Here is a 26545-nt window from a genome sequence, read left to right as displayed (position 1 = left end):
CCCTGTCTCTAGTATTTTTGTGGTTCTCTTCTACTCTCTCCACCCCTCTCTCTATTCTTGGTTCACATTGCTTTCTGCCTCCATGTCTCTATCCTTGGCTTATGTTTTCTTTCTGCCTTCTACTTTATTTCTATGCCTCTTTCTGCCCTCCGCATCTTCCTATTTTTGTCTCCATATCTCTGCTTGCATCCCCCATCTCTCTCTTTATCCCCAGCTCAAGTCTCTTTCTGCCTTTTCATTTCTTTTTATTCTTGGCTCATGTCTTTTCCACCTCCCATCTCTCATTTTCTGTCTATTCCTAACTCATGTCTCTTTATGCCTATCAACAGGGATGGACACAGACAGAAGTGGGCCCTTGTGCAAGAACAGAATATAGGCTCCTTTTTGTGTCTAAGACAGGCTCTGCCTTGGAGGTGGAAGTGGGCACTCTAAGGCTAGGTTCACATTGCGTCAGAGCCATCCGTTTAATGTATCTGTTAAACAGATGCGCTAATGCTGATGCCCATATGCACTTTTTTCTACGATTGCGCTAGTGCAGCGCCCCAGAGTCCTGGTCGTTGCAGTACTGTGGCTCCGCCACTAAGGGGAGCTATGGTACGTCTGATGGCACTGAAGGAGTTCATCTAATCAGGTATCACAGACACCAATACATTTCACCGCCGGGCCTCCAGGGGGAGCTAAGGGTTCTATTCATTAGGCCACTCCTCACACACTGGTAAAACTGGGGGTCAGGCAGAAAGTTAGAGAGAAAGCTGACTGGGTTGGAACCAGGCAACACCTGGTGGCAGAGGGTGTTGTGGGGGAAGATACAGTAGGGTCTCTGTCAGGGGTGGGATCCTGACAGAGGCTTGGCAACTTGAAAGAACGTAACGGGACCGTGCCTGCTCAGGATAGCGGCGGTGCCCAAGGAAGGATCAGAAGCGAGATAGATTGTGCTGAGTGAGAAACGAGATCAAAGCAATAAGGAGAACACCAGTAGGAGTCGTGCTGTAAGACCGAGGCAACATCCTACTGAGGCGCACAACCGGTGGCCGGAACGCCGAGGGAGTATCATAACATTCAGCTTCAAGCAATACTCTAAACAGCGGCAGGACAGTCAGTCTAAGGCGGGCTGTCTCACTTAAATCACCTATGTAGTCTTGGGGGGCAACTTGTGGAGAGGGGCGACTCTAGGGTCCCGGAAGAGCTCCGAGCCTACCCGTCAAACGGGTGCCGTCCCAACCGTAACATCAGGGAGGGACGGAGGATTAGCAGAACATCATCTAATCGAGTTGTGAGGGAACTTAAGAAACAGACACAACAGTTGTGGAGACTTTCCGTAAGCACAGCAGGGAAGGACCGCAACACATAGCGCTAGAAGGAAGGCACAGATTTCCACCTGCTAAGAGAGCTCTGGAGGTGCCATTGGACCGGCCGGACTTGCGCAGCCTGGTTATCCGGAATCCGGACTGAGGACCCAGAGATCTTCAGTAAAGAGGTAAAGAGACTGCAACTTGGTGTCCTCGTTATTTACTGCACCGCACCATCTACATCCGTCACATCTATCAGATACTGTGCGCCCTTCGGCAGGGTCACGGACCGGGGCCTAGCCACCGTGACAACCCCAACGCAGAGACTCAGAGGCCCGGTACCGGGTACCCCTCGGCCCTGCGGCAGTGGGGGCGCTACAAATTTGGCATCACGAACAGGATCTACTTAAGCCTGAAGAATCAGGTCATGTGTGCCTTGGAACTGTGATTTACTGTGCTTGGACTGTACTTTATTGCAAGGACTGTGCTGCGCTATTTGCCGCCAAAAGTTCCCGCCAAAAGTCGCCGCCATTGCAGCGTCACAGGGAGCGCAGAGGAAGAAGAAGGGCGTGCCATGGGAGGAGACTACCAAAGCGGCGCCAGAAGTAGCGACCGCCCCCTCCAACTCCTGCTGCGAGAGGACGACCTACCCAGCAACAGAGGAGAACCGCCCCCTGATTTGCAACGGCGGGAACGAGGTGAAGGAGGAACCCGGCCTCGGAGAAATGGCGGAGCCAGGTGCATGCGTTGCCGCCGAATGCCAGACAGCGACGATGAGCAGCAAGTGCCCGAGCAACGGCGAGGTGATCTCGGCTTGCCCTCACCCATCAGAGGCGGACTCGCGTCCACCGCCGGTGAAGGACCTGAACTCCTTGGAGCCGTCAGTGGAGGAGCCGAGCCTACCTATCCCAGCCACGGAACCATGGAGGGCGGAGCCACATCAAGAGGTGACTCCGGAAGAGCCGCGGTCCGGGCTGCAGCCGATTCCAGTGTCCTTGTCAACGGAACAGATCGACATCGGTGGAATCACATCAGGCGCAGGTATGGACGGCACCCCTACTCCCCCGGCCGATTCTGCTCCCCCGACCGATCCGGCTCCCCTGACCGATCCCGCTCCTGTGAGCGCTCCTCACCCCAGCAATAATCGTTTCTTCTCGGTGGAGCGGGTGATCCTCACCTCTAACGCGATGGGGAAGCTAGTGCCTCCGCTACCAACCAAGATGGGAGAACCCATAGATGTGGGCCCAGACGGGGTGATCCTCCGGTGGGACACCCCCTGGACCGGGCCGGATGGAGCCCGGGAGGATGGCCTCACCCTTGCCGTGCTCACTTGGGAGCAATATAAGCAATGTCTAATCCACCACTGGAAGGGTCGAGACGAGGCTGAACCACATGATACACAACGTAGAAAGTCTGCGCACGGCAGGAAAGACGTGGTAAAGCGGGGAACTGTGCTGGCCTACCACCCGAAGAGGGGATGGGGCTCCATACAGGAACCGGGACTGCCAACTGATGTCTTTGTTACTAGTTACAACGTGAAAACCCCCTGCTGCAGTCGAGATGGTGACCCATTACAAAGGGGGGATCAGGTGACCTACACCCGTCATCGGAGTGCACAAGGATGGTGCGCCCGGAACGTTCGGCGGTGTGAGCCTGAGAGAGTGCCCCCTGTTGTCCCGATCATGACTGATCCCGATTTGCCAGATCTTGTTACTATCACCACCGTACGCCTTGTAGCGGCTACTGAACTTGCAAGCAGGATTAGCCTTCAAATCCAGACACCGGCTGATCTGATGGCATCTGAGAGACCAACTACTAGTACAGGTGCTGCATCGGCCGGGGAAAGAAGACCACCCCCCACACTACAAAATGAGTAAGATAATACTACTCTTAAACATGTAAATAGTTCCTAAACTGTTTATTCGTTTCCTGATTTTTTGCTGCTAAACCCGTTCAGGGTTAACTTTTTAAAGGGATCCATCCCTTCGTTGACCCGGGATCCCTATTGTTTTGTTTACTTTTTCTAAGTTTTGCACAAGTTTCCAGAACTGCCGCAATCATGAACAGTGCATGATACAAACTTTTTGTAAATAGTTTGCACCTTATTAAAGGTGCTCCCTACTGGTTTTACTTCAAAAAGGACTCTTTGTGAAGATACCACACTGGAACCTTTGCTGAGTGCGGACTGGTAGCTTGAGAAGATATGCTACCTCATAGAGACTTGGTCCCCTCTTAAAGGTGATGTACATTTGTTGCACTTAAATGGTAATATTGCTTTAAGACAGGTAGCAATAATGTTTTGACGAAAAGAAAGTGATGATAATGTTTGTATGAGAAAGTTATATGTATCCAACTAGTTAATTGTAAAGAAATGCTGATAATGTTCCCTGAAAGAAAGTGAAAGCTAGAAGAAGGATGCAGTGGGCCCGTAGGGATAGACGTAGTGTCCTGCATACGTGTTAGTAAGAAAGTAATGAGAAGGTTTAATGTTATACAGAAAATGTTTGATAATGTTGATAGACAACGAGGACAGAAGGTGAACCCTGAGTCCTCCTAGGAGCCATATAGAGATGGCTCAGTGCTCTTAAACTGAAAGTAGTGTTATGTTCTATACTGTGTATAGTAGTTGAAAAGGCAGTAGGCCCGGGCTGAAAGGAGCGGTTCTGTAAGAAAGGAGAGGCAGTAGGTCTGGTGCCGTTAGGACAGGCGGTCCTGCAGATTTAAAGAAGGAGAATGTAAAAGTTAAGTTGCCTTATAATGTGATTATAAGAAGGTCTTTAGCGGATTCAGAGTGTACATCCTTAAGGACAATGTTAACTTATTATTCAAAAGTTTGCACTAAGTAGAATACCCGGTTGGGTAACAGGAGTTATTTATAGCCTGTAATTTATAATGTTAACCATGTTTGTAACGTTCAAGTGTCCTCACCTCCCATAAAGGGAAGCTTTGTTCAAATATACTTATTGTTATTGCACTCAACAAAACTGTGTCTTTTTGCTAACTTGTATTGTTGTTTTTCTTCCCAGTCCCGGAGTACTGTGTTTAACCAGGGGGGAGTGCAGCGCCCCAGAGTCCTGGTCGTTGCAGTACTGTGGCTCCGCCGCTAAGGGGAGCTATGGTACGTCTGATGGCACTAAAGGAGTTCATCTGATCAGGTATCACAGACACCAATACATTTCACCGCCGGGCCTCCAGGGGGAGCTAAGGGTTCTATTCATTAGGCCACTCCTCACACACTGGTAAAACTGGGGGTCACGCAGAAAGTTAGAGAGAAAGCTGACTGGGTTGGAACCAGGCAACACCTGGTGGCAGAGGGTGTTGTGGGGGAAGATACAGTAGGGTCTCTGTCAGGGGTGGGATCCTGACAGAGGCTTGGCAACTTGAAAGAACGTAACGGGACCGTGCCTGCTCAGGATAGCGGCGGTGCCCAAGGAAGGATCAGAAGCGAGATAGATTGTGCTGAGTGAGAAACGAGATCAAAGCAATAAGGAGAACACCAGTAGGAGTCGTGCTGTAAGACCGAGGCAACATCCTACTGAGGCGCACAACCGGTGGCCGGAACGCCGAGGGAGTATCATAACATTCAGCTTCAAGCAATACTCTAAACAGCGGCAGGACAGTCAGTCTAAGGCGGGCTGTCTCACTTAAATCACCTATGTAGTCTTGGGGGGCAACTTGTGGAGAGGGGCGACTCTAGGGTCCCGGAAGAGCTCCGAGCCTACCCGTCAAACGGGTGCCGTCCCAACCGTAACATCAGGGAGGGACGGAGGATTAGCAGAACATCATCTAATCGAGTTGTGAGGGAACTTAAGAAACAGACACAACAGTTGTGGGGACTTTCCGTAAGCACAGCAGGGAAGGACCGCAACACATAGCGCTAGAAGGAAGGCACAGATTTCCACCTGCTAAGAGAGCTCTGGAGGTGCCATTGGACCGGCCGGACTTGCGCAGCCTGGTTATCCGGAATCCGGACTGAGGACCCAGAGATCTTCAGTAAAGAGGTAAAGAGACTGCAACTTGGTGTCCTCGTTATTTACTGCACCGCACCATCTACATCCGTCACATCTATCAGATACTGTGCGCCCTTCGGCAGGGTCACGGACCGGGGCCTAGCCACCGTGACAACCCCAACGCAGAGACTCAGAGGCCCGGTACCGGGTACCCCTCGGCCCTGCGGCAGTGGGGGCGCTACACTAACGTATGGTAGCATTGCGTTGGCATGCGTTAGTAATAGAGGTCTATGCACGGCGAACGTGTCCATTCGCTGTGCGTTAGACCTAACATACCTGAAAATGCGGTAGACCCCGTTCGAGGGTGCATCACAAAGTAACGCATCATCACTAACTCATGCCGATTTTGACATGCATTACGATTATGGATGGCAATAGGTGCATTAACGGATCCATTACATTGCGTTAGTGCCGCTTAGTAACGGATCCGTTAAACGGATGGCACCTAACGAGATGTGAACCTAGCCTTACCTATTGGGCCTCTTTTCGCCTGAACGAGCTGCACTGTCTCAGTCTCAGACACAAATGATGTGTCTACCCTTGCCTCTTTATTAGTGATGAGCATGCGTGCTCAGATATAGTGTTATCGGAGCATGCTCGGGTGTTATCAGAGTGTCATGGGTGCTTGAGTAATATGTGCAAGTCGCCACGGCTGCATGATTTGCGGCTGTTAGGCAATCACCGCATGTATTGCTGCTGTCTAACAGCAGAGTCATGCAGCCGCGGGGACTCACATATTGCTTGAGCACCCACGATACTTGGATAACACCCGAGCATGCTCGGATAACGCTATATCTGAGCACGCCCGCTCATTACTACTCTTTAGCTCTCTCTATTCCCAGCCCACATCTCTCATTGCCTTCCATGTTTGTCTTTTTACTGACAGCTCAGATCTTTCTGCCTTGCTGTCTCTCTCTATATTTTTATATTTTTAGCTCATATCTCTCCCTGTCATTTCCATCACATTCTCTATTTTTGGCTCATATCTCTTTCTGCCTTCCAAGTTTCTTTTTTTAATGCACACATCTCTTTCTACCTACCCATTTCTCTCTCCTCTGCTCACATCTTTCTGCCTCCTGATCTCTCTCTCCTCACAATTCGTTCTGCTCACATCTTTCTGCCTCCTCATTTCTCTCTCATCTGCTCACATCCTTCTGTCTCATTTATCTTTACTCACATCTTTCTGCCTCCTCATTTCTCTCCTCTGCTCACATCCTTCTGCCTCCTCATTTCTCTCTCCTCTGCTCACATCTTTCTGCCTCCTTTCTCTCTCCTCTACTCACATCCTTCTGCCTCCTCATTTCTCTCTCCTCTACTCACATCCTTCTGCCTCCTCGTTTCTCTCTCCTCTACTCACATCCTTCTGCCTCCTCATTTCTCTCTCCTCTACTCACATCCTTCCGTCTCATTTCTCTTTACTCACATCCTTCTGCCTCCTCATTTCTCTCTCCTCTGGTGACATCCTTCTGCCTCCTCATTTCTCTCTCCTCTGCTCACATCCTTCTGCCTCCTCATTTCTCTCTCCTCCTGCTCACATCCTTCTGCCTCCTCATTTCTCTCTCCTCTGGTGACATCCTTCTGCCTCCTCATTTCTCTCTCCTCTGCTCACATCCTTCTGCCTCCTCATTTCTCTCTCCTCCTGCTCACATCCTTCTGCCTCCTCATTTCTCTCTCCTCTGGTGACATCCTTCTGCCTCCTCATTTCTCTCTCCTCTACTCACATCTTTCTGCCTCCTCATTTCTCTCTCATCTGCTCACATTCTTCCGTCTCATTTCTCTTTACTCACATCTTTCTGCCTCCTCATTTCTCTCTCCTCTGCTCACATCCTTCTGCCTCATTTCTCTGTCCTCTGTTCACATCCTTCTGCCTCCTCATTTCTCTCTCCTCTACTTACATTTTTCTGCCTCATTTCTCTCTCCTCTGCTCACATCCTTCTGCCTCATTTCTCTGTCCTCTGCTCACATCCTTCTGCCTCCTCATTTCTCTCTCCTCTACTCACATCCTTCTGCATCCTCATTTCTCTCTCCTCTTACATTTTTGTGCCTCATTTCTCTCTCCTCTGCTCACATCCTTCTGCCTCATTTCTCTCTCCTCTACTCACATCCTTCTGCCTCCTCATTTCTCTCTCCTTACATTTTTCTGCCTCATTTCTCTCTCCTCTGTTCACATCCTTCTGCCTCCTCATTTCTCTCTCCTCTACTTACATTTTTCTGCCTCCTCATTTCTCTCTCCTCTGCTCACATCCTTCTGCCTCCTCATTTCTCTCTCCTCTACTCACATCCTTCTGCCTCCTCATTTCTCTCTCCTCTGGTGACATCCTTCTGCCTCCTCATTTCTCTCTCCTCTGCTCACATCCTTCTGCCTCCTCATTTCTCTCTCCTCTGCTCACATCCTTCTGCTTCCTCATTTCTCTCTCCTCTACTCACATCCTTCTGCCTCCTCATTTCTCTCTCCTCTGGTGACATCCTTCTGCCTCCTCATTTCTCTCTCCTCTGGTGACATCCTTCTGCCTCCTCATTTCTCTTTCCTCTACTCACATCTTTCTGCCTCCTCATCTCACTCCTCTGCTCACATTTCTTTCTGCCTCCCCATCTCTCTGTTATTTGCGGATCCTGTTCCTTCCCGCATCCTGACTTCTTTCTTTATTCTCACCTCATGTCTCTCTGCCTTCCATGTCTCTTGAGTCTTTCTTTGACTGTACACGTTTCTCCATTTTTCCCCATAAAGCGCACACATCACTGTACAGAAACAACTCTGCGGTCACAGATATATAAGCCGTCACATCTGCTATAGGACTAGTCTGTGTGCTCCGTTTCTCTCAATGAACCTAGAAGACACTAAGAGTACAATGAAACATTTGCCGTGTATTTGCTGTGAAATCCATGGAAGAAATTAAAAAAAAAGGCAGATTAAAGTAATACTTAAATATTACATGACATAAATCTGTAACTAAACTCCAGTTATGTGGAAAATTGTCGGTCTTTGTGGTGCTAATGCGAAAACATTAAATTAAAAGCAAAGGTATAGTCACACCTGTATAAAACAAGTCATCTAACCACCTCTGATGATAATAAAATGCACACATGCTAGGCAAGGATGTTAGTAGAGATGCCCATGAAAGAGGGCAGGGGTACGACAATCTATTGATGAACTCAAGGCAATGGTTGCCGATTGTGCCCCATCACCTACAGTTTCAGATTCTGAATCTGGGCAGGGCAGCGGGGTACTCGGTACCGGGTCCGGTCTTAAAGGGGATGTCACGGTGGCTGCGACCCGGTCCGTGGCCCTGGGCGCCCAATTAAAGGGAAACGTCTTTAAAGGGATTTGTAATGTCTATTGTTCGTGACGCCACCTGTGGTATTCGGTCAGTAGGGACCGACGCTGCTTAAAGGGGTCCTCTGGGGTGATGATGTTGCAGCAAAATGGTAATGCTTCCCACAGGTGAAGTGGGGTCCCCAGGGCTCCAAAGGTGTGTGGCAAAGATGGTGTATGCCGACGAATAAGTGGAGGACACAGAGTTTGCAGTCTTTTACCTGGTTTACTGATGGTAGCAGTCCTCAGTCCAGGGTACCAGGTGGAGGGTAGCTATAGTCTGGCCGGCTTGGAGGCAATAAGGGATCCCACTTCAGGTGAGGTCCGTAAGCCTTTCCTACTTGCGCCAGATGGTGAGGTCCCTGCAGCTTAAAGCTTGCTGACAGAGTCCCCTCTCTCCTGTCCTAAGACAGATGTCTGTACGATAGGCAGTTTGAGCCTGTTTATAGGATCACTTAGATGACCCGGCTCTTAGGGTTACTGCTTCACCTCAGACTTGTTACAGGCAATTGACATATAGTACTATGCCCTCCAGGTCTGTCGTGCGTCCTGGAGAAAAACATGACCTCGGGCTCCCGGTACCTCGCATCTGCGCTCTGGCTCTGAGTGTGTCCTTCTGCTGTTCCCCTCCTGAGCCTTTTCCTCCACTGTGCTTCTTCCCTCTAAGCTCCTCAGAAATCAACTCTCCTTCTGCTTCTTACTCTTTCCAGGGGTAGCAGCTCCCTTGTGGCTGCTCGGCCCCCACATCTGCTCCAGACGTCCTTCTACTCTCCTCCTGGAGACCAACTGTCTCCCTCCACTGTCTCCCTCAGACTGACTGGCTCCTCCTCCAGACCAGGATACATAAAGTGTAAGGAAGCTCCCCAGAATCTGGATCCTGAGATCCCCCTCCTGGCCTTGATTCAGATGTGTTGAATGTAAGTGCCTTACCTGATAGAAAGAATCCCCCTTGCCTCCAAGCATGACATCACCCTCCCTGAAGGGAAGGCAACATCACTGCAACAACCGGTTACCTGGGGTGCTGCAAATCCATCACCCACATAACTGGAAGCTAATCACTTTGTGCAGACACTGAACATGCATGGGCTGGCACAAAATGACAGCTCTGAAGCAAGCAGAACAGTGAATATCAACAACGTATTGGAAATGGAAAATAAGATTTCTTAGCTCATATTTATCAGAGTCAAAGATCTGTTATTAGGAATAAAAAAAGATTATTCTGCATTTGGCTTTTCAGTGAGACACTCCTGATATGCGGGAAATACAGTCATTTAGTGCAAAGTGCGTATTTACCCGACGTCATTAATACAATAGTTTATAGGATAACAATCTCTCACCGTAACTTCAAGAGTGCAGCATCTTGTTACTCTTTAAAAAGCCCTCCCATCAAAATTTTTATCCTCTTAACATATTGCAATAATCATATTACAGTATACAGCATTGTGTACTTACAATTGCTCATTTTGCTCTTCTACCCAGCTAATTCTTCTGTTTTCCAGTTAGGCTTCTTTCACACTTCCGTCTTTCAGCTCCCGTCACAATCCGTCGATGTTTGAGAATGCAGGATCCTGCATTTTCTCATAGACTTGTATCAGCGACAGATTGTGACGGATAGCCATCCGTTTCATCCGTCGTGCACTGGATCCTGCGTAAAAAAACGACCCGTCGGGCAGAGAAAACGTTCAGAGGAACGTATTTTCTGCACGTCGGAAAATCGGTCAGAGATGCATCCTGCGCTGCCCGTCACTGGGTACAATGGAAGCCTATGGGCGCAGAATGCGTCGCTGACTGTGAAAAGCAGGAATCCAGCGACGTCTTTTCAAACTGAGCATGCGTGGAAGAATTTCCCTTCAGCTAAATTCTCTCTCGCTCTCTTTCTCTTTTTACTATTGATGCTGCCTATGCAGCATCAATAGTAACAAGACATAATGTTAAAAATAATAATAATAAAAAAAAAAATCGCAGTATTCTCACCTACCAACGTCCCGCGCAGCGTCACCGATGCTCCTGGCAGCTAGTGTTCCTAGTAATACATTGCGAAATCTCGCGAGAAGTCGCGGTCTCGCAAGACTGCGACTTCTCGCGAGATTTCGCAAAGCATTACTAGGATAATGTATAATATGATGATTGCAATATATTAAGAGGATAAAAACTTTGATTGAAGGAGTGCTTCTTTAAAGGAACTGTCCCGAGTTTAAAAAAATAAATAATGAATAGGAATGTGTTAACATAATAAAATAAACATCACTTACCAATTCAACCCCTGCTACTCCATATCACAGCCAGTCCTGCAATGATGATGTCATGGCCAGCAGTAATATAAGTGTGCTGCAGCCAATTACTCACCTAAGTCTCGTACATTGTGTAACCAATGCAGCCAATCACTGAGGTCAGGGTTTGGCTGCATTGGTGTCACAAATAATGGATGTGACATCTTCACTGCCCATGGCTTAAAATTTGTGACTAAACAATTAACTTATTTTAGGTTTACCGCTGCAGTGGAACAATTAGAATACTAGATATATTAAGTATTATAGTAGTTATATTCTTATACATAGAGGCAGTATTATAGTAGTTATATTCTTGTACATAGGAACAGTATTATAGCAGTTATATTCTTGTACATAGGGGCAATATTATAGTAGCTATATTCTTGTAAATAGGGGCAGTGTTGTAGTTATATTCTTGTACATAGGGGCAGTATTATAGTCGTTATATTCTTGTACATAGGGGCAGTATTATAGTAGTTACATTCTTGTACATAGGGACAGTATTATAGTAGTTACATTCTTGTACATAGGGGCAGTATTATAGTAGTTATATTCTTGTACATAGGGGCAGTATTATAGTAGTTATATTCTTGTACATAGGGGACAGTATTATAGTAGTTATATTCTTGTACATAGGGGCAGTATTATAGTAGCTATATTCTTGTAAATAGGGGCAGTGTTGTAGTTATATTCTTGTACATAGGGGCAGTATTATAGCAGTTATATTCTTGTACATAGGGACAGTATTATAGTAGTTATATTCTTGTACATAGGGGGCAGTATTATAGTAGTTATATTCTTGTACATAGGGGGCAGTATTATAGTAGTTACATTCTTGTACATAGGGACAGTATTATAGTAGTTACATTCTTGTACATAGGGGCAGTATTATAGTAGTTACATTCTTGTACATAGGGGCAGTATTATAGTAGTTATATTTTTGTACATAGGGGGCAGTATTATAGTAGTTATATTCTTGTACATAGGGGGCAGTATTATAGTAGTTATATTCTTGTACATAGGGGCAGTATTATAGTAGTAATATTCTTGTACATAGGAGCAGTATTATAGTAGTTATATTCTTGTACATAGGGGCAGTATTATAGTAGTTATATTCTTTTACATAGGGTCAGTATTATAGTAGTTATATTCTTGTACATAGGGGCAGTATTATAGTAGTAATATTCTTGTACATAGGAGCAGTATTATAGTAGTTATATTTTTGTACATAGGGGGCAGTATTATAGTAGTTATATTCTTGTACATAGGGGGCAGTATTATAGTAGTTATATTCTTGTACATAGGGGCAGTATTATAGTAGTAATATTCTTGTACATAGGAGCAGTATTATAGTAGTTATATTCTTGTACATAGGGGCAGTATTATAGTAGTTATATTCTTTTACATAGGGGCAGTATTATAGTATTTATATGCCTGTACATAGGAGCAGTATTATAATAGTTTATATTCTTGCCTATATGAGGCAGTATCAGGCTATGTGCACACGATGCAGATTTAGTGCAGATCTGCAGCGTTTTTTTCTGCTGCAGAAACACTGCAGATCTGCACTGTGATGTACAGTACAATGTAAATCAATGTGAAAAAAAAAAAGCTGTGCACATGGTGCAGAAAAATTTGCGCAGAAACGCTGCAGATTTCAAATAAGTGCATGTCACTTCTTTTGTGTGTTTCTGCAGCGTTTCTGCACCCCTCCATTAATAGAAATCCGCAGTGGTAAAAACTGCATAAAATCCGCGCAAAAAACGCATCAAAAACGCATCGAAAACGCAGCTGCATTTTCTGCCAGGAGATGCAGATTTTGTGCAGAAAATTCTGCACCCAATTCTGCAACATGTGCACACAGCCTGAGTCTTTATATAATTCATTATTGTCTAAAGCTTTTTCTTGCACTTTTTTTTACCATATTCACTGCATTAGTCCTGTTACTGTTAGTGCTGCAAAATACAAGGCAGTTAAGGGGTTACATAAAAACACTTAAAATGAAAGTCCTTTTGAAATGGCTAATCACATTTCAGCAGATAGTTTTATGTGTGCTTTCACTGTAGCTTAGGCAGTGACGAGAGCTCGGGGAGCCCTTGGCGTTCAGAGCTGTTGTTCTATAGGTTTTGTCATTCAGGAAATCTGATCTCACGTGTTAGGTGTTCCTGAGTTTTCATTCAATAGGTTAAATAATCTAGAACTAGTCAAACAGGACGTACAGCAGCTACTGACACGATGTGGAGTGAAGAAATGAAATTTTACTTGACTAATCTTAGTCATGTGGACTTTGGCAGAGGACCTCAAAATATGTCTCGCTCTTTACTTTTAAGGCTTGTACCTGGAAAAAGAAACAAAGGCTTTGTTTGAAAACAGAATCCTGAATTCTTTCTAAACTCCTTATTAGCCGGTAAACGGAAAAGGATTTTGTGCTGAACAGATTAGAGAGGAGACCAGAGAACCTTCTGTTTTAGCTGGAGGAACAGGACTTTTTGGACCGCTGACACCTCCGTACACTTCATTGTGAATGGTATTCATTAGCTCGGAGCTAAAGATTCCTAGTACAGGGTGGGAGGGCAGGACGGAGAGTGAGAACTACCCCTTGTAAAAGCCAAGCAGCGCAAGTACGGAGACACATCAGCCATGCTAACAGTTAAAGAGTTTCCAAGTCGGCGTCACTCGTGGATATGGTACGTGTCTCTTATAGAATAAGTCTTGTATGGAAAAAAGTTTGAGAGCACTTGAGATACTTAAAATGTACAGATGTAGTAGAGCTGATATTGTTAGGGCTGATTTGACTGTTTTTGGTTTCGCCTAATAATACAGAGTTGTAAATCAAACAAATTCACTATTGTTGTATATGTAAAAGGAAATTCCAAAATCAAAATCGTATCAGCATTTTCGCTTATGATGTTGCACTTTATTTATTTGATTGCTTTTGTTACTTTTTAGTTTGCATCTGCATACAATTTTTTTTAGGTTTTTGCAACCTTATAGAGTAAATGTATAAATGTGAAGTGAAGCACTCGGCATATGTTGGGTGAATACGAAGTGCCTCGTGTATTTGCCACCTGTATAGGAGTGTGAAAAGTGAACACCTGCTTCTACTCACTTGTCAACTGATTGTGTTAAATAAGCTATTATGTTGGCGAGCGCTTGTAAAAACAGGCCAATTGCAAGGTCTGCAGTGTAAGGGCCCCTTCACACTGTGCAATCAAAGTCTGAACGAGCGTTCGATTTGTGACGTTTATCCGTCCTCGTTCCGAGGTTGCAAAGTGTGACATGGCGTTACGATTTGCGACGCAGCCCAGCATCGTACGATGTGAAAGAAAGAGCAGAACTTTCTTTCGTCGTAAATGTCTCGCTGTGGCGGTCGAAATCGTAGTATGTGACGGCGGTCATACGAGCTCGTAATGCGACTACGTGGGTTGGGCTTCCGCATACCTGTCTCCTGATTGGGCGTGACGTTTTAGCACGCCCATGCTGGTAATACATCACGCTCGGAGTCGTAGGACTATGGCGGTGTGAAGGGTAGCGTACGATTGCGACGCGTGACGTTCACATCGCAACTACGTCAGAAAAAGCGTTAACATCGTAGAGTGTGACCGCTGGCTACGAGCTCGTACTGCGATGTCGAATATGACGCAAATGCGTCGTAATCGTAGCAGAATCGACCAGTGTGAAGGGGCCCTAAGAGTTTAGTGTGACGGTGTGTGCATATCGGCTGGAACCAGTAATACATTATAGTGATATATTTATGGCTGGATTCACACGTGGCATCGGATGTGCAGATTTTCAAATTGACTGCAGTTGAAAGCAGTTTGGTAATAAACATGCGTTAAACAGCGTCTCAGCCATATGTCAGTGCGGTAACGGCCATAACGTGTGGGCCCAACCTTATGTGTATGTAGCAGAGGTGAATTTATTATTGAACTATAGGAATATTTACCCTTAAACGATCCATCCCTTTAGATGTGACAAACTCATCCTTATATTCGGCCAAAATCTGTAAAAACATACATAAGAATAATAACTTATTACTGGACAATATCAATGGGGCATCTGTATTTGTAAAGGGGACTTTTCTGGCTCCATGGGTTCTCCAAGATGATTTACCATAGGTTACCCTGCACATGAATTAAACCAAAAGACAAATTCGGCTTTGCTACTTCTCTTTTAAAGTGAGAAGTGTTTTAATTGCCAGTCCAACCATCAGTCGTCACCTTTATATCAGCTGTTGATACCGATGCCTTCTGTTTAATCTACTGTGAAAGTGTACGGGTTTAAGTGAGAACAATGGAGTCAGCTGATACGATCCAGGCGAGTGGAGCTGATTCACCACTAGCCTGCAGGATAGAGCTTGTGCAGGTTTTTAGGCCGCGTTTTAATCTGTCCATATCTAACGTTATCAGTATTGGCAGCTGTCACTGCTCACGTCATTGTCCTAGGAGTGACATCAGTGAAAGCGTAAAATCGCCCTAGTCTGCATTTTTTCAGTCTCGCTGTGTACTTCCAACGGTATAGATTAGGACGTGTGTTTTACTCTGATATCACAGCTAGGAATTATTAGCAAACATTTATTATGCTCTGTATTATTATACCTTATTATACAGTGGGGAAAATAAATATTTGATACACTGCGATTTTGATAGTTTTCCCACCTACAAAGAATGGAGAGGTCCAGAAAATCACATTGTATGATTTTTACATAATTAATTTTCATTTTAGTGCATGAAATAACTATTTGGTACAATAGAAAAACAACTTAATATTTGGTACATAAACCTTTGTTTGTAATTACAGAGGTCAGATGTTTCCTGTAGTTCTTGACCAACATTGCACACACTGCAGCCGGGATTTTGTCCCACTTCTCCATACAGATCTTTTCCAGATCTCTCAGGTTTTGGGGCTGTCACTGGGCAACATTGAGTTTCAGCTCCCTCCAAAGATTTTCTATTGGGTTCAGGTCTGGAGACTGTCTAGGCCACTCCAGGACCTTGAAATGCTTCTTACGGAGCCACTCCTTAGTTGCCATGGCTGTATGTTTCCGGTCATTGTCATGCTGGAAGACCAAGTCTTGACCCATCTGCAATGATCTTACTGAGAGAATGATGTTGTTGACCATAATCTTGCGGTACATGACCCCATCCATCTTCCCTTCAATACGGCGCAGTTGTCCTGTCTCCTTTGCAGAAAAGCAATCCCAAAATATGATGTTTCCCCACCTTGCTTCACAGTTGGGGTAGGGCTCATGGATAAAACATAAACATGGAAACGTCAGAATTAGTCCTAAGGGCTTATTAGAGGAGCGCATTATATGGATGTGTGCTGTCTGTGCGCCACTGACTGCACATGGGGAAGCACATATGGGACATGCGTGAAAAATGAACAAACTGAACAAGACCTTAAACCTACTTTAATGCATTAGCCCTAGTTTTTTTATTAATATGTGTTAGTATTACACAAATATAAATGAGCCCTTATTTTTATAACAAGCGATCTAAGTGTGTCATCACAAGGACAAGATTTCACCCTCAGAATATATGAACAACATATTCCTATTTACTGACTGCAAGCAGAGAGCTTGAAATGGCAAGGAATTGAAACACACAAAATGCTATATAAGTTTATAATAAGAGCCATAATGATTTCAGAGACAACATGAATATTTTGTGTTTTTAACACATTTGCAAAATAAAAGATATAAAGGTAAAAAAATAACCATAACTACAGCAATATTTTTTTGAATGATATCAAACACTAGAGGAAGATATATCAAAAGTCAATTGTAAGTTGCACAATGTAGAGAAATGTATAAGATCGGAAAGAAGATTAAAAAAAAAAAAAAAAAAAAGGCTGTATATCTAAAAGTCTTTGCCCAATGTGTCGGAGCTATGTATTTAGCGTGAATTCCGGGCAAAGCTCCTGCCATATATGTTAACCATATCCATCGGTTTCCGTTCATCCAACAGAGGTCAAAAGAGTTTTGGTGTAACTTCCTATACAGAGATACATTCCAAAGAAAGCTTGTACTTGGGATGTACAGTATATGTTTCATTGTTATTGTTTTTTTAATTGGACCGTATGCCTCGGTGTAATTAGAAATCCAATTTGACATTAGCACAACCTTCCATCAAAGAAGGACTGTATATCTGCCGGAAAGCTGTAGGCCGAGATACGGTATATTGTCCTGAGGTTAGGCGCATTTTCATTAGAACAAATGGAGATCAACAAGTGAACAATGACTTCTCCTCACATTATGAAGATATCTATTATCTGTCTGCAGATGGTAAAGCAAAATCAGAGGGTACAAACATATAGTGCAGATTAATATCTTAAGGCTACGGTCACACGTTCAGTATTTGGTCTGTATTTCACATCCGTATTTGTAAGGCAAAACCAGGAGTGGGTGATAAATGCAGAAGTGGTGACGTGTTTCTATTATACCTTTTCTCTGGTTGTTCTTCACCTGGTTTTGGCTTACAAATACTTACCGAATACTGAACAAATACTGATAGCCTAACGTTGGACGTCCTGTGGTTCTGCTGAACCAAGCTTGGATTATGCTAGTAATCTACAAGCATCTAAAAGCCCATTTACATGGGCTAATAAACAGATGAGTATCCCTAAGAATGCTCATTCCTGATAATCAGCCTGTGTAAAAACTCGTTCAGACGTTTGATTTTTCACCCGCGTCCTGGACCTGTAGAATCGCCGGACAGGCGCAAAACGGCCATAGTTCACAATCTCTCATGCACCCTGCATTCTCCTGAGTACCCTATGGATTTCCTGATGAATTAATAAATAAAGGACTGTCCATTTTAAAGGATTGGTGAGTGCAGCTCTTTCTGTTTCTATCAGTGACTTAAATTAGAAAATTTGTTCCCAAAAGACTTCCCAAGAGTAGACAGTCAGGCACTCAAACTCAAGAAAATATAATGTAAAAAAACAATGATGGTTTATTCGATCCATATAAAGTAAAAAAAAACAAAAAAACAAAACACCACTGAAAATCAGGACATCCTGGCCAAAAAACGAACACTGTCCTACTCGTTTTGAACCAGTATGAGTGAACGGTTCTTAGTTATCGTATGGATTGAATAAAGTATCACTGTTTTTTTCTATACAGTGGGGCAAAAAAGTATTTAGTCATTCAGCAATAGTGCGAGTTCCACCACTTAAAAAGATGAGAGGCGTCTGTAATTTACATCATAGGTAGACCTCAACTATGGGAGACAAACTGAGAAAAAAAAAATCCAGAAAATCACATTGTCTGTTTTTTTAACATTTTATTTGCATATTATGGTGGAAAATAAGTATTTGGTCAGAAACAAACAATCCAGATTTCTGGCTCTCACAGACCTGTAACTTCTTCTTTAAGAGTCTCCTCTTTCCTCCACTCATTACCTGTAGTAATGGCATCTGTTTAAACTTGTTATCAGTATAAAAAGACACCTGTGCACACCCTCAAACAGTCTGACTCCAAACTCCACTATGGTGAAGACCAAAGAGTTGTCAAAGGACACCAGAAACAAAATTGTAGCCCTGCACCAGGCCGGGAAGACTGAATCTGCAATAGCCAACCAACTTGGAGTGAAGAAATCAACAGTGGGAGCAATAATTAGAAAATGGAAGACATACAAGACCACTGATAATCTCCCTCGATCTGGGGCTCCACGCAAAATCCCACCCCGTGGGGTCAGAATGATCACAAGAACGGTGAGCAAAAATCCCAGAACCACGCGGGGGGACCTAGTGAATGAACTGCAGAGAGCTGGGACCAATGTAACAAGGCCTACCATAAGTAACACACTACGCCACCATGGACTCAGATCCTGCAGTGCCAGACGTGTCCCACTGCTTAAGCCAGTACATGTCCGAGCCCGTCTGAAGTTTGCTAGAGAGCATTTGGATGATCCAGAGGAGTTTTGGGAGAATGTCCTATGGTCTGATGAAACCAAACTGGAACTGTTTGGTAGAAACACAACTTGTCGTGTTTGGAGGAAAAAGAATACTGAGTTGCATCCATCAAACACCATACCTACTGTAAAGCATGGTGGTGGAAACATCATGCTTTGGGGCTGTTTTTCTGCAAAGGGGCCAGGACGACTGATCCGGGTACATGAAAGAATGAATGGGGCCATGTATCGTGAGATTTTGAGTGCAAACCTCCTTCCATCAGCAAGGGCATTGAAGATGAAACGTGGCTGGGTCTTTCAACATGACAATGATCCAAAGCACACCGCCAGGGCAACGAAGGAGTGGCTTCGTAAGAAGCATTTCAAGGTCCTGGAGTGGCCTAGCCAGTCTCCAGATCTCAACCCTATAGAAAACCTTTGGAGGGAGTTGAAAGTCCGCGTTGCCAAGCGAAAAGCCAAAAACATCACTGCTCTAGAGGAGATCTGCATGGAGGAATGGGCCAACATACCAACAACAGTGTGTGGCAACCTTGTGAAGACTTACAGAAAACGTTTGACCTCTGTCATTCCCAACAAAGGATATATTACAAAGTATTGAGATTAAATTTTGTTTCTGACCAAATACTTATTTTCCACCATAATATGCAAATAAAATGATAAAAAAAACAGACAATGTGATTTTCTGGATTTTTTTTTCTCAGTTTGTCTCCCATAGTTGAGGTCTACCTATGATGTAAATTACAGACGCCTCTCATCTTTTTAAGTGGTGGAACTTGCACTATTGCTGACTGACTAAATACTTTTTTGCCCCACTGTATGTTTTCTGGAGTTTGAGTGCCGGAACATCTACCGCTGGTCTTTAAAGCCAAGCACAAATTATTGAGTCTTTTATCTGAGCACTGCTGTGGATCCGTCAGTCCATCTTGTAGATGCATAAAAGGTGAGCTGAATGTGCATATCCATTTTTGCGTGGATCCGTAAATCAGACCAGACTAGAGCATGGTGCGTTTTTTTTTTCCATATGAATCTGAGGTCCATGTGAAAACTAAGCCACATGCACTAGCACATAAGCTAACATTTTGGCCCTGATTACATCATTGCCTTTGTGCCTGTTTTTTGCCTAGTTTTGTATTTTGTGCCTTTTTTTTTTTGTTAACATCCAATACATTATTCTATTTGCCCCTCTTTTTTTTGGCCTTTTTTTATGTGCTCGCCTGTTTTTTGTTTTTTTTTTCATTTTCTACTTTGTGAGTAAAGTTTAGCTATGCCAGATGTTTTCACTGATTCATCAATTGTAGCTTTTAAAAAAGTTGCAAAATGTGGCGTAACTGCATTCCAGTCCCCACTCTGGTGTTGTTTCAAGTACCCCGAAGTTGTGACTTTTGGTGAAAAAATTCATGAATTACATGGGCCATTATGATAACTTTGGTGCTAATAAATGGCAACTAATACCACAAAATAAAAAAGGAAAGTGACTTATAAAAATACGTGTTTTACGTGTTTTCCACACTAATGTGAAAAATGACCATCTCAATGAGGCCTAAGACTGGTTTCATTGCCTCACATATGAGGCAGATAGTAAAAGTCAAAAGACCCATAGATGCGACAGGTATCCTGATCCAAACATATTGTAAGTTTCATGTACCGGTATATTTAAAACTGGCCTAAATGTGATGCCATCCGCCACAAAGCCCAATGAGCCAATCATTTTTAAACCATTGGGACTCATGAGGCCCGATGCATCTTGTGGTCGCACCATAAAAATGTCGCTGATCAGCCATCGAAAGAGCACTTTGATTGGAAGGTTCATGCTGGCCATTAATTTGTCAGCAGAACATTGCCCCATGTAACCAGATGTCCTTCTGACAAAATGCACATGTATGGGGACAGGGCAATCATATTAAAGGGTTATACCTATTTTCATACATGGACACTGAAGTGTTAAGATCTCAAGAATGGCTGAAAATTTACATGAGCAGAAAATGGCACAATTGCATGTACCTACAGGCACTATCTGACAATACCCATTCATGAAGATGGGAATACCCCTTTAACCCCTGTTTTGTCCCATATGGTTTCTTTTAGGCTAAACACGTATTGAGCACAGATCGGACATCGGCACAAAAAATCGTCCCTTATAAAGGGGATATATTTTTGACTCTGGAGGAATACATTGTTGCATAGTTGCATAGGTTGAAAAAAGACCCCTGTCCATCAAGTTCAACCTTTCTCCACCAATGGTACATTTTGTCACTAATTTAACAATAACCCGCAATGTTATGTGTATCAAGGAAATGATCCAGCTTGTTTTTAAAAGCTGTTAGTGTCGGCCATTATTACCTCTTGTGGTCGGCATTCCACATTCTGACTGCTCTAACTGTAAAGAATCCTTTCCTGTTTAGCTGTCGGAATCGCCTTTATTCCACCCGTAATGAGCGCCCCCTGGTCCTTAGTATGGTCTGTGGAAGGAAAAAGTCATGTGCCAGTGTTTTGTACTGGCCACACATATATTTATACATGTAAATGAGATCTCCTCTGAGGCATCTTTATTCTAAGCTATACAAGCCCAACTTTTCTAACCTCTCATCATATGAGAGACCTTCCATCCCTTGTAATAATCTAGTTGCCCACCTTAGAACTGACTGTAACTTCTGACTATCCTTTTTAAAATGTGGAGCCCAAAACTGGATCCCATATTCTAGATGTGGCCTCACAAGTGATTTATAATGAGGTAACAATACATTGGGATCTTGGGATTTTATCTTTTTATACATCCTTTAATCTTATTTGCTTTTGCAGCTGCTGCTTGACATTGAACACTACTGCTCCGCTCACTTATAATGAGAATACCCAAATCCTTCTCTTGCTCTGTTGTCCCGAGTATACTCCCATTTAATGTATTTGCAGCAAGAGGATTACTCCGTCCTAGGTGCATTACTCTACATTTATCTACATTAAACCTCATTTGCCAAGTGTTTTCCTATTCAGACATCTTTTTCAGATCGTTCTGTAATGTAATGTCAAGGTCAGATTTTAATATCCTACATAGTTTGGTGCCGTCCGCAAAGACTGACCCTTTACTCTCAACCACATCCACTAGGTCATTAATAAAGAGGTTAAAAAGAATCGGTCCTAGTACAGATCCCTGCGGTCCCCACTGCTCCCAGTACAGATCCCTGCGGTCCCCACTGCTCCCAGTACAGTCCCTGCTGACTATATCCCATTTAGATAATTCCATAGCATACTGCCGCATTTCAGAAAAAGGCTACTCCAGGTTGAACGTTGGTACTGGGTTGACAGGAGCATCAATAGACAAGCAAATATTTGGGAACCAGTGACATCAATGTGCAGAGCTTCCCATTAAACTAATTAAGTACATGGAGTCAGTCTTTGTGGCCAGGTATTGTATACACTAAACAAGATAAGACAATAAAGACCTTCGTTCTATTGATTGTTGACGCATTTCATAACATGTATTGTGCCAGAGCGATGCGTGTGGTCACGTTCACTACATAGAGGCTACATACTGGATGTACAATGCACTTCACCATGACGACCAACAAAGGTGACTCTCAAAAGACTTAAGGTACCTTCACACGAAACGACATTATAACGATATCGCTAGCAATCCGTGACGTTGCAGCGTCCTCGCTAGCGATATCGTTTCGTTTGACACGCAGCAGCGATCAGGATCCTGCTGTGATGTCGCTGGTCGCTGAATAAAGTCCAGAACTTTATTTGGTCGTCCGATCGCTGTGTATCGTTGTGTTTGAAAGCAAAAGCAACGATACCAGCGATATTTTACACTGGTAACCAGGGTAAACATCGGGTTACTAAGCGCAGGGCCGCGCTTAGTTACCCGATGTTTACCCTGGTTACTAGCGTAAAATGTAAAAAAAACAAACAGCACATACTCACATTGCGTCCCCTGCAGTCTGCTTCCTCCTCTGACTCAGCGCCGCAAAGTGAAAGTGAAAGCAGCACAGCGGTGACGTCACCGCTCTGCTCTCACTGTACGGCGCTCAGTCAGTCAGGAAGTGGACGCAGGGGGACGTGAATGTAAGTATGTGCTGTTTGTTTTTTTTAGATTTTACGCTGGTAACCAGGGTAAACATCGGGTTACTAAGCGCGGCCCTGCGCTTAGTTACCCGATGTTTACCCTGGTTACCCGGGGACCTCGGCATAGTTGATCGCTGGAGAGCGGTCTGTGTGACAGCTCTCCAGCGACCAAACAGCGACGCTGCAGCGATCGACATCGTTGTCGCTATCGCTGCAGCGTCGCTTCGTGTGAAGGTACCTTTACACATCGTCAGTGAAAGGCAAGTGTCCTCTTACAGGTGACATTTAAACATGAAATCCCAATGACGCTGCTGCTCATTCCCCAGAGAAAATGGTGCAGAGTGTTCACCATGTATGAGGTTTCATAGGTGCCAGACTGGGGTTCCTTGGATCCACGGGACGAAATGATGCAGCACAAATGAGAAATTGCGATGTGTCCAATGTGCCAAAGAAATGGACATTCTGTGTTATGCACGGACTGGACAGCGCCTCCAGAAAAAGGGCCAGGTTTTTGTAGTGTTTTCCAGTATTCCTTCTAGAAGGGTCGCTAACGAGAGGATGCCCCTCTACTACAATCATATGCCCCTAGAAGGAATAAACATATGGTCTGTTTAGGCTGCATATAGACTAAATCATTGGGACACTTGTCATTAAATGGGCATCCATCAAAATACATTTCTAATAATGAAAATGATATAATATGAAGAAAATACTTCCACTGCTGCTGATATAGTTCCTGTGCATTGTTCTGCTTGTATGTAAAGCCGATTAAACAATCATAGTAACAGCCAGAGAAAATCTGAAACAAACCAGGCTGGATCAAGGTCTAAGTAGGGCTGTGGAAAATATAAGAGCAACATGAAAAAGTCTACAAATCAAACATAAGGTATATATAATAATAATTAATGAATTAATATAATACATTTTTCAAAAGCAGTAACACAATAAAATAGTGCCTAAATTACAGCTCAATATAACAGATGCTTCTCACAAAATTAGAATATCATCAAAAAGTTAATTTATTTCAGTTCTTCAATACAAAAAGCGAAACTCATATTATATAGAGTCACTACAAACTGATCTATTTCAAGTGTTTATTTCTGTTAATGTTGATGATTATGGCTTGCAGGCAATGAAAACCCAAAAGTCATTATCTCAGTAAATTAGAATATTTTATAACACCAGCTTGAAAAATGATTTTAAAATTAGAAATTTTGGCCTACGGAAATGTATGTTCAGTAAATGCACTCAATACTTGGTCAGGGCACCTTTTGCATCAATTAGGCTACGTTCACATTTGCGTTGTGCGCCGCAGCGTCGGTGACGCAACGCACAACGCACACAAAAACGCAGCAAAACGCACGCTAAAACGCTGCGTTTTGCGACGCATGCGTCCTTTTTGGCCGAAAGTTGGACGCAAAAAAAATGCAACTTGTTGCGTTCTCTGCGCCCAACGCTTGCGGCCATGCGCCGCAAAACGCAGCACAACGCACGTCCATGCGCCCCCATGTTAAATATAGGGGTGCATGACGCATGCGGCGACGCTGCGGCGCCCGACGCTGCGGCGCCGAACGCTAATGTGAACGTAGACTTACCTCATCTATGCTGCGTGGCATGGAGGCGATCAGCCTGTGGCACTGCTGAGGGGTTATGGAAGCCCAGGTTGCTTTGATAGCAGCCTTCAGCTCGTCTGCATTGTTGGGTCTGGTGTCTCATCTTACTCTTGACAATACTCCATAGATTCTCTATGGGGTTAAGGTCAGGCGAGTTTGCTGCCAATCAAGCACAGTGATACTGTTGTTTGTAAACCAGGTATTGGTACTTATGGCAGTGTGGACAGGTGCCAAGTCCTGTTGGAGAATTAAATTTCCATCTCCAAAAAGCTTGTCGGCAGAGGGAAGCATGAAGTGCTCTAAAATGTCCTGGTACGGCTGCGCTGACTTTGGTCTTGATAACACAGTGGACCTACACCAGCAGATGACATGGCTTTCCAAACCATCACTGATTGTGGAGACTTCACACTAGACCTCCAGCAGCTTGGATTGTGGCCTCTCCACTCTTCCTCCAGACTCTGGGACCTTGATTTCCAAATGAAATGCAAAATTTACTTTCATCTGAAAACAACACCTTGGACCACTGAGTGGACCAGTTCTATTTCTCCTTGGCCCAGATAAGACGCTTCTAGCGTTGTTGATGGGTCATGAGTGGCTTGACAAAGGACTGTGACACGTGTAGTCCATGTCCTGGATATGTCTTTGTGTGGTGGCTCTTGAAGCAATGACTCCAGAAGCAGACCACTACTTGTGAATTTCCCCAAATTTTCAAATGGCCTATTCTTAACAATCCTTTCTGCTGCGGTAATCCTGGTTGCTTGTGCACCTTTTTTTTACCACACTTTTTTTCCTTCCAGTCAACTTTCCATTACTATGCTTGGATACAGCACTCTGTGAACAGCCGGCATGTCTAGCAATTACTTTTTGTGGCTTACCCTCCTTGTGGTGTGTCAATGACTGCCTTCTGGACATCTGTCAAGTCAGCAGTCTTCCCCATGATTGTGGTGCCTACTGAAACACACTAAGGGACCTTTTTAAACTCTTACGAAACCTTTGCATATTTTTTTTTAATCATTCTAATTTACTGAGATAATGTCTTTTGGGTTTTCATTGGCTGTAAGCCATAATCATCAACATTAACAGAAATAAACATTTGAAATAGATCACTCTCTTTGTAATGACTCTATATAATATAGGAGTTTCACTTTTTGTATTGAAGAACTGAAATGAATTCACTTTTTGATGATATTCTAATTTTGTGAGAACCTGCATGTCCAAGTTTGTAACAGGATAAATTGTTAGAGAATACTTCTTATAATCACCGCAAAGCTCTAACATAGAGTCTATAAAACATCACTTTTTATTATAATAACCTTAAAAAATCTAAAAGTGAAAAAACACCAATACTGATGTATTGGTGTTGGTGTTTTTTCACTTTTAGATTTTTTAAGGTTATTATAATAAAAATTTATGTTTTATAGACTCTATGTTAGAGCTTTGCGGTGATTACAACCTGCATGTCCAAATAACAGTACCATACACTGTCCATATTAAATTGCCCTACAAGTGCACAAATAAATCCTTACCGTTTTCAAGTGATAATGTTATACAGTGTTCAAATAACAATGCCGTACAGTATGCAAAAGAAAGCACCATACAGTGCCCACATAACTCCATGCAGTGTCCAGGTGACAGTACCACACAAGTGCCCAAAAACAGCATTAGTCAGTGTTTGTAATAAGGACATTATGTTTCACACCTCTTCAGAGTCATACACTGTCCAAATTAACAATCCATACCGTGTACAAGTAAAAGAATCATACAGTGTCCAAAGTATAAATGTTAGGTACAGTTTTCCATAAAACAGAATCACATAGTAGCCAAAAAACATAGCCATATAGCTTCCAGATAACAGTGCCGTGTAAACTGTAACTTGAGGGAAAAGGCAGTGTTTGTGGGCACCGTCGGGTCCAGGGGAATCAGGGTGACCAGGAGATTAACGCAACCACAGATACACCAATCACTGTATACCAATAATCAATAGAATAAACCTACGAAATTAATCCCATTATATGAGTGATATAATATATATATATATCTATTCTACCAGTGACTAGTGCCCTGTGGAGAAGGTG

The 26545-nt window shown here is 43.8% G+C and overlaps 1 protein-coding gene and 1 long non-coding RNA gene across 5 annotated transcripts in view; one reads left to right on the top strand and one right to left on the bottom strand.

The window, feature by feature from the left end:
- Positions 1-26545, top strand: part of PDE4B (phosphodiesterase 4B) — a 469036-nt gene that overhangs the window by 252046 nt on the left and 190445 nt on the right. The window contains exon 1 of one of the 3 annotated variants that reach the window (XM_077277478.1): positions 13120-13569. The exons of the other annotated variants lie outside the window; for them this stretch is intronic. Coding sequence (XP_077133593.1) covers positions 13523-13569 — 47 coding nt within the window. The 5' untranslated portion in view covers positions 13120-13522. Of the gene's footprint in view, positions 1-13119; positions 13570-26545 lie in introns of those variants that run through there. 3 annotated transcript variants of the gene reach the window in all.
- Positions 23582-26545, bottom strand: part of LOC143788096 (uncharacterized) — a 93171-nt gene continuing 90207 nt past the window's right edge. For both annotated transcript variants that reach the window (XR_013218554.1, XR_013218553.1), the window contains exon 3: positions 23582-23693. This is a non-coding gene — a long non-coding RNA (uncharacterized LOC143788096). The remainder of the gene's footprint in view (positions 23694-26545) is intronic.

This window comes from Ranitomeya variabilis, chromosome 8 (genome assembly GCF_051348905.1).
Source record: "Ranitomeya variabilis isolate aRanVar5 chromosome 8, aRanVar5.hap1, whole genome shotgun sequence".
NCBI lineage: Eukaryota > Metazoa > Chordata > Amphibia > Anura > Dendrobatidae > Ranitomeya > Ranitomeya variabilis.
The sequence above is the reverse complement of the archived record's forward strand: the minus strand, read 5'-3'. Positions and strand labels throughout refer to the sequence as shown.